General features: G+C 42.1%; 1 protein-coding gene across 1 annotated transcript in view; it reads left to right on the forward strand.

Moving 5' to 3' along the window:
- The window catches only part of Erc2 (ELKS/RAB6-interacting/CAST family member 2), a 913,086-nt gene that overhangs the window by 154,425 nt on the left and 741,299 nt on the right, over positions 1-17,362 (forward strand). The window contains exons 3-4 of the mRNA XM_036199185.1: positions 3,826-3,849; positions 4,492-4,908. Of these exons, the coding sequence (XP_036055078.1) occupies positions 3,826-3,849; positions 4,492-4,908 (441 nt within the window). The remainder of the gene's footprint in view (positions 1-3,825; positions 3,850-4,491; positions 4,909-17,362) is intronic.

Genomic DNA, 17,362 nt, shown 5'->3' on the forward strand with positions numbered 1-17,362 from the left:
TTGAAAATGATTGAGGGTTTTTTTTTTTTTTTCAAGACAGGGTTACTCTGTGTAGCTTTGTGCCATTCCTGGAACTCACTTGGTAGCCCAGGCTGGCCTTGAACTCACAGAGATCCATCTGCCTCTGCCTCCCAAGTGCTGGGGTTAAAGGCATGTGCCACCACCACCCGGCTTGAGTTATTTTTTAATTTTATTTTTTATTATAGTGCCTTTGTACATGAGCATCCACATCACAGTATGCCTTTGGAGGCCAGAGGACAGCTTTGTGAATTTAATTTTTGCCTTTTACCCTTATATGGGTTTCTGGGATCAAACTCAAGTTTCCAGGCTTAGGAAGCAAGAGCCTTTACTGCTGAGCCATTTTGCTGGTCCAAGTTTGAGTTCCTTAAAGATAGAGTAATTAGAGATAAAAAGGGATAGACAGGGTTGGGGTTGGGAGGAGAAAATGAGATCAAATGAGATGTCTTCATAGTCCTGGTCTTCAATGATATGAATTTGAAAGATGATCAAGACTTATCAGGTATATACATTTTGCTAAAGAATTCTTTGTGTAGAAACAAGGTTATTCCTTCTTAAGTTTGGAATATTAACATTAAAAGAGAGTGAAAACCAAATGCAAGCATAGATTTGTGATGTTTAGGAACTGAAGTTTAGACTGAGTCTCACATTGTATTTGCTCACGATGAACTCATTTTCTGACTAATATACTAATGGGAAAGTATTGTTGCTTAACGACATGCAAACCTACAAGTAGCTATCTTATCTGTTTTCTACAAAAATCAACCTGGATAGGATGGCTAATTCTTAATTGTGAGAATTGATACAACTGTTATGCGTGCCTACCTGTCTGCTGTTAACCACCCATTCTTCTCTGGCACATTATGAAGGACTTGCGCCACTCCAGAGCCCACAGGCTGTCATGGTTCAAGCAGCGCTATGGAGGGCAGACTAGCTAGATAAGCACATGGCTGTGCTCCTTATCGAGCTGAGGGAGCTGGAAAAACTTGCTCAGTTTGTCTACGTTCTCATCTCTTAAGTGGAGATTGTAACAGTGGATACCACTCTGGACTGTTAGCAAAGTTGGCTAGAGCTTGGAGCCGTGTGTGGCAGGTGGTAACTGCTGTCCAGGTTTTCACTGTGACTATCCCTTGTTAGGTTTGGTTTCTCTTTGGCTCTGAATATTTCCATGGGCTCTTCATTTTCCAGCTTTATGCTATGGATAGACTCTCATTTCTCCTTGAAGACACCGCTCTGTGGTGGGATCTACATAGCCCTCCCCTCCGTGACCACTTCTCTCTGTGTCTAGCCACCCAGCTATGACTTTCTGTCATGATTCTCATGACACAGTGTTTCTTCTGTGGCTTTACTTCTTTACTTGTCTACAAGAACTATGAGCATGAGCTGTTTCTTCCTCCTGTTTTCTATTTGTGAGTCTGACAGATAGAAGGTAAATGTATAACGAATGGATAAAGGGCCCTACTCTCCTCCCCTTAAACCCAGCACCTGATGCATTGTCCTTGTTATTCCACCCAGGAAGAAATGGACTGAGCCCTACTTTTTAGATATGAAAACAGAGAACTAGGGTGATAGACAACTTTCCCACCCAGGGACAGTTCCTTTACTGTCATCTTGCCAATATTGACACCTGTGATCAGAGCATTTCTGCAAATTTGTTTTGGAATCTCCTTCTGACTGATTTATGCAACTCGTGTTAAAAAAACAAAAACAAAAAACACCTCACCAAAACAAACATTAATTTTGGTTGCTCTCAGGAGAGACAATTTTCATTCTCATCAACTTGATTCATCACATTTGTCTCCAAATTAACCTGGATCAACTCAGAAACCCACACCACCATCCGAGGACAAAGACACGCTAGCATAAAGCACATTTAAGTAGTCAGAAGATGGTAGCTAAAGTGTATCCCAAAGAAGGGCCAAAGTTTGTCCCTACTCCATTGCAATCTTTTTGATTGGTTTAGAGATGGGGTCTTGGTGGAAAAAGATCCTATGGTCCTGTGCTGTTAGTTCATACTTTCGGTAACAGCTTTATTGAGGTAAAAATTATTTATCTTGTAATAATAAATGGTTTACCCCACATGAGTACAAATTGTCAGTTTTCATATATTCACAGAGCTGTGCAAATAACAACCACCACCTAGTTTGAGATTGTGTTTATCACACTGGAAGTAGTTACACCCTCTTCATTTCCTGCAAACATTAATTTATCTCTGCCTGTGAATGTGTTTATCTGGATTTTGTGTAAGTGGAATCACACTATTTGTGGTCTTTTGTGATTGGCTTTTTTTATGCTGACATATGATTTTTCAGGGTCATTCTTTAATTATATCACCCCATTTTATGTCTAAATAATATTTCATTGACTGGAAACATCACATATATGCACTGATTAATTGATTGGCATATGGGTTACTTGTACTTTTTGGCAAATGTAAATAATGCTGCTATAAATATCTGTATATAAACAAGCTGAGTAAGTGGAGAAATAAAATTTAGTATGTTTTTCTAATGGAATAAAATTCAGTTATAGAAAGCAATGGAATATTGATACTTCCTAAAACAGGTATTGAACTCTGAATGCATATGAAACCAAAGAAACCACTTATTTCATGATTTCACTGATAAGAAACGTCTTTCATAGGCAAACTTTTAGAGACAGAACGATTACTGGCTCCCAGGGCTTTGGTCTTGGGAAGTAGATTGCTAAAAGGTGCAAAGTTTCTTTTTGTGCTGAGAAACATGATACAAACTGTGTTGGAACAACTTGTGAATAAAAGACCCTGAAACTTATATTTATAAGATTATGTTGTATCACAAAATAATCAGCAATCTATGTCAATGTGTAGCATTCAGTACCCTGCCAGGCACTGTGGCACGCAGCTAAGAAGGAAAATGCCCCTCTAGGGACTTCTCATTCCCAGTGTGAAGGTGAATTTGTAGAGCATAATCTGGCAGTGTATCACACTGTGCTAGTTTCTGGGTAGAGCCTACATTCAGAAAGATCTCAGCACCTGCAGGTATCGGCTACAGAACTTTAGACAGACTTTAGATGTTGACTGTTCCAATATTTATATAGCTCAGACATAGTGTTATCTGTGCCTTATGACACCATGAGTCCCTGTGGGCAGGAGTCATGTCTTAGGTCCAGCTTGATTCCTCTGCTTAATGTTGTGGTCTGGATCACAGGCAGGGTTATGTGTCTGTGAATGAATGAGTAGTTGCTATTTTTGAAGCCTCCTGGTATGTCCCTGGGCAAAACCCATCTTCAGGTTTGTGGCTGCTTCCTCTGAGCAGCCTGAGGTTGGTCTGGAAAGGAAGACATGAATTCACCAACTGACTTCATTCAAGGGTTTCCTTTTTTCAACTGTTAACTACTTTCTCTGGTGTTCTCCATTGTGGTGACTGGAAACAATGTTTGGGTACTCAAGAGTGTTGCGATTTCTCTCTGGTAAAATAGCCAAAAATTGTGGGTTGGGTCAGAGAGAGAGGGAAACAAAAGGCTATTGAAATAAGCCTTAATTGGCTTTTCTTTTTTTGTTCTTTCTTTTTCTTCTTCTTCTTCTTCTTCTTCTTCTTCTTCTTCTTCTTTTTTTTTTTTTTTTTTTTTTTTTTGCGTTGATCCAGCATCAATGCTCTGAATTGTGTGTAGCTTCTGGGTGTTGGCTTAATGAGAATTTGTTTTCTTTCGTTCTGTGAAGGTACTCTGTGTTGATTAAGTTCTTTTGTTGAATATCCTTTGCTTGCACTGGAATTTTCTTTATGTTGATTTTTTGCTTCGTTTTTTTTCATTTCCCATGCTGTTCAGTTACTGGATGCCAGAAGAACCAAGGTTTGTCCACTCTTTGCAGCTTATTTGTTTTGCGCTGCGTAGCCTCACCTCCTTGTGTGTCTGAATGTGTTGTCTGTGTCTCCATTTAGTCCCTTTTGCTTGCAGAGGCAGTAATCCTGTTTACTAAACCTGTTCACAGCTTTATTTGTAAAAAAAAAAAAAAAAAAAAAGTCCTCGTTTGTGTCTACTCGTATTGGATGCTATTATTTCATTTTTAAATGGATATGCATTTATCATGGAAAATAATGGATAAAGAACATCTTAGGAAACAAGGAATACTGAGTCTGGAGTGTTGTGGGCCTAAGAAGGTGTGTTTCATGAAAGTTTCCCTCTAACCCTTTCCCTTCCTAAATTAAACACCGTAGATGTATAATTTCCCATGTGGTTGACACTAATATACCGTTTCTGTGTGTGTGCACATATCTCTTCTTCTAAGACATTCAGAAAGCATCACTGAATTAATTACCCTCTTCATGTGCTGTCCCATGCTTCTGAAGTCACCGTGGAGGACTTCATAGCTGGCCCCTGGACCTCATGATTAACATTCCATCGTCATGGTGTGGTGGCGGCAGAGAGCTAGCACGTGGCCCATTTACTGACTTTCCTCCTTTCTCCTCTCCTACTCCATCTTTCTCACTGTAGCACCTGCAGCTGACCATCCAGGCTCTTCAGGATGAGCTGCGGACCCAGAGAGACCTCAACCACCTCCTGCAGCAAGAGAGTGGTAACCGAGGGGCCGAGCACTTCACCATCGAGCTGACGGAGGAGAACTTCCGCAGGCTGCAAGCCGAGCACGACAGGCAGGCCAAGGAACTGTTCCTCCTGCGGAAGACGCTGGAAGAAATGGAGCTGAGAATCGAAACACAGAAACAGACTCTCAATGCCCGAGATGAATCCATTAAAAAGCTCCTGGAGATGCTGCAGAGTAAAGGCTTGCCATCCAAAAGCCTCGAGGATGACAACGAACGCACGCGGCGGATGGCAGAGGCCGAGTCTCAGGTCAGCCACTTGGAAGTGATTTTAGACCAGAAGGAGAAGGAGAACATACACCTCAGAGAGGTAAGAGCATTCAGTCAGCTTCTCCAAGCCTTGCTTCCGGTACTGAAGGGTACTGAAGCTATCTTACAGGTTATGTAGCCTCATCCCCCGACACCGGCTCCTTGATCTGCTCTGCCCACCCGGGAAAGTCGAATCTGGCACGCTTCTTTCTTTTGCTCTGGTCACATGTGTTCGGTTATTACTCATGCTAGCGCAGCACCTCAGTGACTCTCAGGTGCTTATGGTCACTTTTCCACAGGTGGCTCTGGTTGTAGAGGCTTTTAGGGACAGGTCTGTTTAAGTTTGGTTGTTGGTCAAATCTATCTCAAAAGAAACAAAACAAATAGGTGATTAGCAACACAGCGTACCCAAGCGTTTTTATAACTGATTCAGGGACAGAGTGTATGGAAGCAAAACACATGTGTGTTTTTGAGAAGAATGGTAAAATGTACAGGGCAACTCTGAACATTTAGGTCTAAGATAATCCTCGTCTACGTTTACACTTGTCTAGAACAGACTGTTCCAGGGGTTCCGAGTATGTGCTTTATCCTCAGTATTAAATCATTTGAAGTCATCCGGAGGCAGTTTCTTTGGCTGGCCACCACTGCTGAATGTTGAGATGCTCAGATATCTGAGAATTTATGGTTAGTTAAAGCTTAGAAGAAAATGTGGGTGTCAGCCAGGGTTTGAAATTGTTAGCACAGTTTTCTTGCTACTGTGGTAGAGACGGATCTAAAAACATCAGTAGGCAAAACTGCTAAAGGGAGATACATACCACGCAGTAGATGTATTTTCTAAACACCAATGGCACTAAATACTAATTCCAGAGTACACCAGATTTCTTGGTATGGAATACCTGTTTAGATGGGCCACTGCCTTGAGAACCCCTTGTTTGCTGTTAAGGAAGCGTGACTTCCTTGCTGAGATTCATTAAGATATCGATGCTCCCATAAGGTTTCTCTAATACTGTTTGTATTTACTTGGAATATTTTAGTAGACTTTGGTATTTTCTTTTCTTTTTTTTAAATCTCTTTTTCTTTTTTAAGATTTATTTATTTATTTATTATGTATACAATTTTCTGTCTGCATGTATACCTACAGGCCAGAAGAGGGTGCCAGATCACATTATAGATGGTTGTGAGCTACCATGTGGTTGCTGGGATTTGAACTCAGGACCTCTGGAAGAGCAGCCAGTGTTCTTAACCACTGAGCCATCTCTCTAGCCCAGACTTTGGTATTTTCAAACCTAATGTCCTGTACTCTTAATCTCACTTGCTTTATTTTCATGAGGTCTTAGCCACATATTTTGGAAACCACATGGCTTGGTTTTATATTAAGATACTAAAAGAGGTGTTTTGTTGGTCTACTCTTTCTATTTGAATTCCAAGGGTGTGAATGTGGTAGGCAGATTTCTAAAATGATCTCCAGTGGTCCTTATAGCTTGGAATTCATACCCTTGTGTAATTACTTTCTCTCAAGGACTGGATAATTCTAGGAACTTGCATATAAAAGATACAGTACAGCAGAAGCAATGGATGTTGATGCTACTTCCAAGATAAGGTTACATACGGCTGAAACTTCTACCTTGCAAGCAGAGCTTGTTGCCTTCATAGTGTTTTGATAAAGCAAGCAGCTCTATAGAAAGTCTGGACAGTAAGGACATGAGGGACACCTTCAGCCAATATCCAATGAGGGAAGGAGGTGCTCAGCCAGGAAGCCAACAGTAAACCTGCCAGCAGCCACAGCTGACCCTTCAGATGAGATAATAAGTGATAGGTTACACCTGAGCTGCAGTCTTGTGAGTCATCGTGAAGCAAAGGACCCTGCTAAGCTGGGCCTGGTCTTTGGATACATAGGAAAAAACAAAACAAAACTTTGAGGTAATGAATATGTGTTTTTTGAGTTGATTAATTTGGGAGTCATCTATTGTGCTGCAGTGTGTAACTAACACAGCGGAGCAGCAGCGACCCCTCTGTCCCTCTTTGTGAACCTCCAGTCTAGTCTACAGAAGAGCAACACACAGCATAATTGCATGCAGACTGGTTAGAGTTTTGGAATGTTACTTGGGTTGTCTCAGAATTGGGGGAGTAGAGCATCTCTATCATTAGGAAAAGCTGCTGCTTTAGTTTGGGGGTCAAGGGATGATGGTATAGATGTAGCCAGAGTCGGAGGCCAGAGAAACTGCCAGTTGTAGCACACACGCATGCCCCCTCCTCATGCTGGGTTCTTGTGGTCAGAGTGGAACCACTGCTTTTCTGCTTTAGACTTTGCTTCTAAGTAGCACTTAATAGATGCTGCCTTGGTTTATTTGTGTGGTCATTTCCAGTTAAAAGAATAGAAACACAATTTATATTTTTTCAGAAGTTTGATTGGTTCTCACAGAGGTCTGTTGTGGATGTAGATCACGTCTAGACCCTTAACATCAGTTTGAGAAGTGTTGCAAAAGGGGCATCCTGCACACCCAACTAGTTTCAATGTTCATCAAACCAATCAGATGAGCCCTAATCTTGGCTCATCAAGAACAGACAATATGTAAAAAGTGTACATATGTTAAAAATATTAATTTTAAAGTTGGATTCAATGAACGTAGTTTAGAGGTTTAGAAGAACCGCCTTTCCAAGAGAAGATTGTAATATCTTGTGAGGTCCTTGGTTAAATTTTTAGGAATTTGGGGAGCCTGCTCTTAAGCCGTTGGTCACTTGAAATTGGTCATGGTTGAAATATTTACATCTTAGAAACTGACAAATGCTACTTTTAGATTACATGGAACTGTTACTGCTATCTTCCAAATAGACTCTGGTCTCTTCAGCTTATGTGCATTGATGAAGCAGGCTGATCTATGAAGACATGGATGTGAAATTCAGCTGAGTAGAGCCTCTGTCCCACATATGGTGAGGACCAGCAGGACTCATCCATTCCCAAGAACCATTCCTAAAGTTCAGCAGCATACAGCTGGTTAAAGTGCAGGGGAAACTCACCAATGGTGTTAGCAAGAGGGGCATTTCAGAGTCCGGAAGTTAAAAAGTGGAAGAACTGTGGCTTTAAATTAGCCATTCATAGTTCACATTTTTCCCAAAGTATCTGAGTGTTTGGTATTGTGTAGATGCTCTGTGCTGACTCCAATGAATTCCGAGAGATGCCTCATTCATTTGGTAGTTCATTTATTCACTAGTTAAGGGAATCGTTTGTGTGTTTGAAACAGGGTCTACTTAGTATTCCAGATTGGTTTTGAATTTGCTATATAGCATAGCAAGCCTCAAGCTTGTCATCTTCCTGTCTTAGCCTCTGGAGTCCTGGTATTACAGGTGTGTGTCACTCGCTGCGTACGTTTTTATTAAGTATCTATTTGAAAGTATAAACTGATAACTGATAGTTCGGCTTGACTTGTGTTGTGAGAAATAGGTGGAAAAACAGAGAAGTGTTATGAAAGGGAGGCACAATGCCCTGGGTGAGGCCAAATTCCAGTTTGGTGGTTAGGAAAGGTTCCTTGCAGGGGCCTACGATCATGATCTGAGACTTCAGTGGCAAAAAGGAGCTAGCCAGCCAGATAAGGACCACAGAAGACTGTTTCCCTCGTGTTCTAGGAGGTAGGTGCTATTATTTGCCTATCTTCCGTGGGGGAACTGAAGGACAGGGGACGTCAAGAAGCTTGTGTTCTAATGTCACACAGGATGCAAACAGTAGAGATGTCTTATGGAGCAGTTGACTTAGTCTCAGCTCTTATATCATTCATACTTCCCTTTCCTAGGAGCACCTTTTTTGGAGTGTTCTAGGCAGAGCAGACATTTCGTAGGATGATTTAAAAAAAAAAAAAAAAAGGTCATTTCTAGACAGAGGACTTAGGAAAGGGGAGAAATCTCAAAATATGTGACTCACTTTTCCCTTACTGCACTGGTGTTCTTCATAGTCATGTTTCTGGCCTATGAAACACATAATACACAAATAGTTGTTTCCCATTTCCGAAAGTCTTGGTATTTTCCTTCATTAATTATCCTTTAAGGCCAATTCCAGTGTAAGCTGTTTCCATGTTTTCTACGGAGGTTAAAAATGCACTTCTATCACAGTATTTTGATTTTTTTAGTAGAACAATATGTCTGACAGCTTTTGTTATTAAGCGGTGTGAATGTAGAAACTGCCTGACCTCTGCTAATTGAAATGAATTTAAAGCAGGATTTAAAGTGTACTTGAGGTTTTCACTCCAGTGTGTTCCTGATTCCTTTTTCATTATGTGCAGCTCAGCCAGGTTGGAGCTGTGGTGCAGTGCCCGGGGAATGGAGCGCTAGTGGGTTTATGATTCATGTTCAGGCAGAGACTGGACCTCACAGATATTCCATCTCCAGGCCTCCTACAGTCCATTGTTCCAGGCCCTCTGGAGTTGGCAGACACTGCACATGAGGCAGAGTGGCTTACTTTAGTGTCCTCTTGTTTTTCTGTGGTCTGGAAAGGGCTGAGAGTGAAACCACTCCTTTGTGGAGCATGAAACAGCAGCAAGAGCAGCAGAGGTAACAACAACAAAGTAAATGTGATGATCTCCACTTATTTGGAACACTAAAATCATTGCCAGGAGCTCCAGCTAACATGCAAAGGGTTGGCTAAGACTCAGTATGACTCACCGTGTCATCTGTGCATTTCCCTACAGGTTGATTTGCTAAGACAGTGTTTGATGTGATAATGGCTTACCTTGTACTCTAGCTTTTTCTGAAAACATACTGTTCCATGTAAACTTTCCAAAATACCATTGATCTCACTGAAGAGAGAAAAAATATACTACACTCTTCTTACATTTATTAGACTTCTACTTCTTAAGGGATCTTAGAGCAGAATCAGAGGTCTTGGGACTTGCCTTACTGTAAAGTGCTGGTCAGAAGGGTCTGTCTTGTGCTACTCTGGGTGTTGATGTTTGATGCTGATTTCTTGGGGGGCGGTTAGCTTTTCTTCAGTAGTAGAAGCAGAGAGACACTCAAGCCACTGAGACTAGGGTTCTAACAGCCCAAGGCCAGCAAAACTCAGAACACAGGGTCCGAGTTTGTCTCCTGTGCTATGAGGAGGCAGTGAGAAGTAGATAATGTGAATTCTTGCTCAATGTCTTTATCTGAAATGTGATATTTTTAAAAAAATTATTTATTTATTATGTATACAGCATGTATGACTGCAGGACAGAAGAGGGCGCCAGATCTCATTACAGATGGTTGTGAGCCACCATGTGGGTGCTGGGAATTGAACTCAGGACCTTTGGAAGAACAGTCAGTGCTCTTCACCTCTGAGCCATCTCTCCAGCTCAGTATCTTTATCTATCTAGAATGTTTGGAGGCCAGTGGAAGATCCACCAAGGCCAAGGGTGTCACCTTGGTACTCTTGAGCTCCAAGTCTTTTATCAATGGCTCAAACCTCCCTCATATAATTTCTGCTCAAATTTCTACATGATGCTCCAGTCAGCCCCCCCCCCCCCTGTCAAAACCGTGTGGCCTCATTTTCTTTAACATGCTTGTCCTTGGTTCTGCTGACTACACTCCAGTTCTGCTGATGAAGGCATATCTAATTCTGACTCTACAGATTCAGTGCATTCTATTTCTACTCATAAGGCTTATCACAGAAGATATTCCAAATACACGAACTTAGCATTTTATGTATATCGTCTTTTATAAGATTTCTTTCCCCCATATGTTATTAAAAATGCACAATTATTTCCTATTTTAATATAATGCCTTAAAAAAAAACCCCAGCACTACCTCAATATGGCCTATAGATGTTCAGCAAATATTTTAATGAGTGGAAATGATTTAAAATCCTTAGAGAATTTCTCGGTAGTTTATTTTGGGTACATATTGAATATAGCCATGCAATACTGTGAGAGTATTCATATCAGCTTTGTGATTAAAAACAGATCACACTAACGCTTACTTTGTGTGTCCTATGCTATAATGCCTTGTTACCATCCTTAGTATATAGGTGAAGAAATCGAGACACAAAGTAGTGAGTTATTGTCCCCAAAACGCACAACAAATGTTGGAGCTGCTACAACTCAATTTGGCTCAAGCTGAGTACTAAGATTTGTAACAGTAACTTGGGCTGTTCACTAAGAGGACAGTGAGTAACACTTAGATGCTGTGCAGTTTAAAGGGAGGAAAGCTGGTGGCTGGCTTCGTGTGTGGCAGGCTCAAGAGTGGGAATTCTTGCCAGAAGTTTTGTGTAATCCCACCTAAGTCACTACATATTACTGGGAAAACTGGTGTCTTCTCTTGGGGTTCTTAGTCTTGATAATAAGAACTGATTCACAGGGAAGCTCAAGGGCAATTTTATTAGCATTTAAAAGAAAACTCCAGGGCAGACAAGCTGTAATCTTGGCCAGTTCCCCGGGAAGGGGCTAGAGGAGGAGAGAAAACCATGGCACTTCTAGGTAGCTGCAGGGCAGGTAAGCAGCCTCCTGAAGGGGAAGAGAGCAGCCTCCTGAAGGGGAGAGAGCTTCAGAGAAAGAGTGAAAAGCCCAAAATACTAGAGAAGGTGTCCTTAGGCTCTGGCCAGCACTCACAAGAGACAAAAGAGGAACGAGGAAATATTACTCCTTTCCAAGTCAGTGCTCAGAGAAGCAGGCAAACCTAATGGAGTCCTAGAGTGTCTCCAAGTGACTGCATCAGGGGCAGGAATTCTGGGAAGAAAACGTATATTATCCCATTAACAGGTAATTTACTCGTCCTGTTTCTTTTAACAACTTTTATTTTTATTTATGTGTCTCTGTGTGTGTACCTGTATGGGGGTATATGAGTGCAGATGCCCATGGAGAGCATTGGACCCCTGGAGCTGGAGTTGCAGGCAATTCTAAGTCTTTCAGAATGGGCACTGGGAACTGAACTCCAGTACTCTGAAGAGCAAGTGCTCTTAACTGCCAAGCTGTCTTTCCATTCTCTTTAGCATGGCTTAAGATGGTTTAACCTTCCCAAGGGGTGGTCCCTTAGCTGTGTGACTCACCTGCTCACCTGGAATGTTGTTCTCCATCCTGGCCAGAGATTCCATTCTCTTGACTAGAAGGGACTATTTTTCCCTTTATGGGCCTTTGCTACTCCTGTAGCAGAAGAATCTGACAGTGAAAAAGCATGGTTAGAGATGAGGTCATCAAGTTAAGGCACAGATGTGAGAAGGATGCTGGGTTTAGGAAACTGGCTTGGGAGCAGCTGAAACTCGGCCTGTCAAGAGGAACAGCTGAACAGCTGGTTTGGGTTTAGATCTCTGAGAACTCTGAGTGCTAGACACAAAGGATTGGCCAGCGAACCTTTCAAAGCATTTGCCCTGGGGAGTGTGGCATACCATATTGATCAGTTGAGAGTGGATTTAGGAAGAGAAAAAGTCAGGGAGTGAAGTTAGAAGGATGTTGTGGCTGTTTGGATGGTCAGTTGTCTAATCTGGGTGGTGGCTATGGAAGTTGAAAGGATAGTTCATCTCTACTTGTAGCTAAGGCATTGATAACTCATTAAGTGCACATTGGGAGCTTCAAGGAGGAACAGACAAGTCTCGTGAGTTCCTGTGTGGGCAGATGGTGGGACAGTGGGTAGTGAGAATTACTAGCAAGAGTGCCAAGGCCGAGGAAAAACTCTGAATGCTTTGGGTTTGTTGAAATCCTGCAGCCAAGGTTGTGAATATAGAAGAAATGATATGAAGTCATGCCTAAGTACATAGAACATTTCTTATGATTGGTCACTTGCAATTTTTTTTCATGCAAACCTGATAATTTGTGGCACCAAGCCTTCCATGTACATAATTCTATGACCTGCAGTTTCTCATATACTAGAATGCCATACTTCTTCTTTGTGCCTTTTATGAGTAAACATTTAATTTTGACTGTAGTATCTCTTGAGGTTATGTGGGGTTTCCACTGACAGATGCCAATGAAATAAATTCCCTTTGTTCTCAGTAGGTTCCATCTTCCCTGTACACTTCATGGAGAATGAGTGCCAATGAAATATTTCAGAAAATGCTCCCTTTGTACCCAGGTCAACAACAGGGCACATCCACAATGAGAATTTCATAGCTTTACCCTCCCCTTTTCAGATGACATACGGAATATGAACCAATAATTCATTTCTGTTTGGCAACTTTTGCTTGGTCTTCAGATTCTGATATATTCTTTAAAGTTGAATGCTATACACTAATTTGAAATGGGTCAGGTCTTACCCCATATTGATTTTAATGAGTGTAATTGGCTGCTTTTTACAGTAACAGACTGGTAGAGCTCCAGGGGGCCATTAGACACCAGGCGGTCCAGCTGCTGAGAAAGGAAGCAAGCAGTGGACTGCTGTACAGTGAGAGGCCGGGGGAGGGCAGAGAATGTAGGGAAGTTGTGCTGGGAGAGGCTGACTACTGCGCTCATGACCCTCCAAACAGTATTCTTTCGGTATCAGAAATGATTTTATCACAGTCATGATTTATTAAAACAGTCACCATGAATGAAACCTCAGTCATAAGAAAGGAATACAATCACTTGTAGTGTGAATAAATCAGTGTGTTTCATAAGCTGTGGCCATGGGGAGTTGAGGCAGACTTGGCTATGTCAGGGTCCTCTTGTCTAAAGTAGGAGCACTAACTAATTCCTTACTGGTGGAGGAGGCTTGGTAATTTATGCAACATGCTCATTTAATGATCCCCACAATCCAGGAAGGGCACCGAGGTTCAGGGAAACTAAGCTTTGATGATGTGTAACATTTACTGAACACACACTAGGCTCAGCCAGTGCTAACCACTTTTTAAGAAGTTCCATTTTATCCTCTCAGAGGTGCATGGTGGCTTTCCCCTTCCTCTCAGATGAGGCAGTTGTAGCATAGAAAGGTTATGTGACTGGTCCAGTTTCTCAGATCAAGTTGAGATGTGTCATGGATTCAGTTTGAGGCATGTTTACTTCAGTATCTTATTTCTAACCACTCCTAACCACATCCAGGGACTTCAGGCTGGCCAAGAGTGAAGACCACACACTAGGATCTTGTCCTCTGACTTGTTCTGGGTCTTGTGATGCTGATCTCGACACACTTGGGAAGATGGAACCTCAGTTGAGGAACTTCCCCCAGCGTATTGACCTGTGGGTATGTCTGTGGGGCATTTTCCTGATTGCTAATTGATGTAGGAGGTCTCAGCCCACCATGGGAAGTACCATCTTTAGGTACATGGACTTAAGAAGAGTATACAAGTGATGCTGAATGTGAGCCTTTTCCTGCGTGGTTTCTGCCCGAGTTCCTGCCCTGAATTCCTTCAACAGTGGATTCTGATCTGTCAGATGAAATGAATCCTTTCCTTCCAAGTTGCTTCTGTCTGTGTAATATCATCACAGCAGCAGAAGGCAAACCGGAACAGAAACATTCTTTGGTAATACAGAAACCATTTCAAAGTGTGTGGTTTTTTTTTTAGCTCTTAAAAAAGTTTTCCTTGTTACATCTTGCTTTTTAATTAAAAAAAAAAACCAAGGCAAGGTCCCATATGGCCTAGGATAGCCTCAACCCAGGGTAGTCTTCCTCCTTCAGCCTCCTGAGTGGTTGGGTTGTAGGCATGCACTGCCATGCCTGACTTCAGGCCCCATCTTTTACAGGGCCTGTTGAAGGAGATATTATTAATCTGTGAGGCCCTCCTCATTAAAGAGAAAGTCCCAGCACATATGAGCAGTTGGTAGAAAAAGGAGAAAATTAAGTTGAAGTGTCACAGTGAAAACTGTATTTACTGATGTAGCTAGGAGTTGGCGGACTACACATAATCAGATAATAGTGTTTATTTATTTATTAATTAATCAATTTGTTTATTTTAGTGTTTAATTATTTTGACAGGTCTTACTCTGTAGCCCCGTCTGGCCTGCACCTCACTATATAGCCGAGGCTAGCCTCCAACTCAATGTGATTTTCCCATCTCACTCTCAAGAGTGCTGGAATTCCAGGTGTGAGCTACTGTGCCTGGCTGGATTTTACCCTTTTAAGTGGTTACTTATAAAATGATCATATAATATCTATGTGTAATATTATCTATATTGCTCTTAGCTTATAAAGCCTAAAATATTTATAGCCTGGCCTTTTAAGAAAAGAATGCTGACTTCTGATTCAGATAAGTAAATACTCAGAAAAATCAAGACTCTTGGTAAAAAGCCTGTCAGCAATTAGCTACATTTTATTTCTTTAGCTTTTGAGAGGTTTTTCTAGTCAGAAGACACATTTTCTGCCCCCCAACCCCCCCCCCCCCCCCCCCCCCACACCTTAAAATGATTAGACTTGTAGTCCTGGAAATACTGGCATTTAGCACAGATGGCTGCAGTTCTTTCAGGAGTGGTGAGTTTTGGGATGGTAACTTCTGTGGATTTGAGAGGGTGTGTGTGTGGGGAGGTATTCCCTAACTCTATGATGCACCTGACAAATCTATCGTAAAAATGCTGAGCCAGTGAGGACTTCTTGGCCTGATGAACACACACAGTAGGGCTGGTGAGATGGTTCAGCAGGTGCTGGCATCTCCCATCGAGCTTGACTCCCCGAGCTCAATCTTTAGGCCCCACATGGTGGACCCTGTGCAAGAAAAGTTGTTCTCTAGCCCTGACCCTGCAGATATGCTGTGCACCGTAGGCCTCCTGTGCTGATTTGGATGAGAACACCATAGATTCAGATGTTTGAATATTTGGTTTAGGAAGTGTGGCCTTACTAGAGGAAGTATGTCACTGGGAACAGACGGTGAGGTGGCGCAGCCATCTGCCAGTCTGTTTGCTTCTTCTGCTTCATGCCTGGGGTTGAAGATTTGAGCTCTCAGCTTTGTAATCCAGTAGCCATGCCTGCTTCCTGCCACACTTCCCCACTGTGACGGCCATGGACTCATCTCCCTTTGGACCTGTAAGCCTAAATAAAACCTTCCTTCTCTAAGTTGTCTTCATCATAGCAATAGAAAAGTAATTCATACACCTACCTCCCTTATAAATAGTTTTTAAAAATCAGACTTTCTTCTTGTTATTGTTATTTTTTCTATTAAGATTTTGCTTATTTGTATTAGTACCTGCATTTGTTGATATATCACGCCTATACAATGAGTGTTTTAAACACCAGCAGCTGCTTTGAAGGGACTTACTGAAAAAGAGCCTGCTCATGTGTGCTCAGGTCAGTTTACAAAATGTTTCCATGTAGTATTTGTTACATGTTTTCCCATTGAACATGCTCATTAGGTCAGCCCAGGACACAGTCAAGAGGAGATCTTCAACCTCCCCAACTGGCCTGTGTCCCTGAAGGAGCCAGGTCTCTGGGTGGAGACCCTACTCGAGCATTTTCAGTATTAGGGGAAGCCCCTGTGTATTGCTTCCTTCCTGTAGCCCAGAGTTGTTCAGTCTCATGACATTTAGGGAAGGACAGTTCCTCATGGAGCGGGCCATGTTTAGCAGCGTCTGGGGGGAGGTGTGAGAATGGTACTCTACCTATTAGATCAGGTAACAGCCGCATCCTCACTTTCACATTCTAAAGAAGACACTGCCACTGAAATGTGGTGCCCAGCATGGCAAAGCACTCTGGAAGGCCAGAGCAGTTGTGAGCGGATACATTCTTCTGGTGGCTGGCCTAGGCCTGGGTAAAGCGCATAATTTCCCAGCCCAGGTTCTGGAAACTTCAAGGAAGGGTAAACCGCAAACACCGTATTGTAAGGGCAGGGAACTGAAGTAGGAAACAGATGTGCTGAGTGGAGGGGGTGGGGTGAGGGGATTGAGCATGAGAAGTAGCAGGAGTAGGGAAGGGGGGTGGCGGGCAGGCTTGGAAAGGAGGAAGAGAGAAGACACTGGATTGAGAGGTGCTGCCCCTAGTAACACCTCTCTCCTTTGTCCATCTTTCTTTCCCTCTCAGAAAATAGAGGTTTGAGTCCTGGAAAAGACATCTGAGGCAGGGATGAGGGTGACATCTTAGAGATACCAAGTAGGAAAGTTTGGATTTAGTGAAAATAAAACATTTATGGAGGCAGTCATGGATCCAAGAAAACACATAATCCTCAATTTCTGATCACCAGACTCTCCCCATTAATTGGCAGTTTTATTTTATATTAAAGGTTGTTGTCTCTGCTTTCCTCAAGCTGGCTTTGAGTCTCCCTTTCTGCTTTTTAAGTAAATATTTCTCTACATGGACTGCCCTACCCCCAGTACCACCAAGCTCCAGAATAATTTTTGAGTGCAGTGGTTTATCACGTGGAAATGTACTGCAGATGTTCAGAATTACTTTCCTTTCTCTTCTTTAAAACATGACCACACATGCTTTGCTCTAAGTACTATTAAGTATTTTTATTATTGCTATTAAAAAAAAAACCTTGCCTCAGGCAGAGTCCTCCGACAGCTTAGGTAAAGGTATGTATCAAAGTAGCAGTGAGTATGTGTCTGTGATACATTAATATCTGAACTCATGTATGCTTTTGAATGTGTTTGAAACCTAATGGTTGACCCACTTGACCAGGTTCTCTGGTTTTAGAGAACTCTTTTCCTTCCCTTCACTCTAAACCA

The sequence above is a fragment of the Onychomys torridus genome, chromosome 9 (genome assembly GCF_903995425.1).
Source record: "Onychomys torridus chromosome 9, mOncTor1.1, whole genome shotgun sequence".
Taxonomy (NCBI): domain Eukaryota; kingdom Metazoa; phylum Chordata; class Mammalia; order Rodentia; family Cricetidae; genus Onychomys; species Onychomys torridus.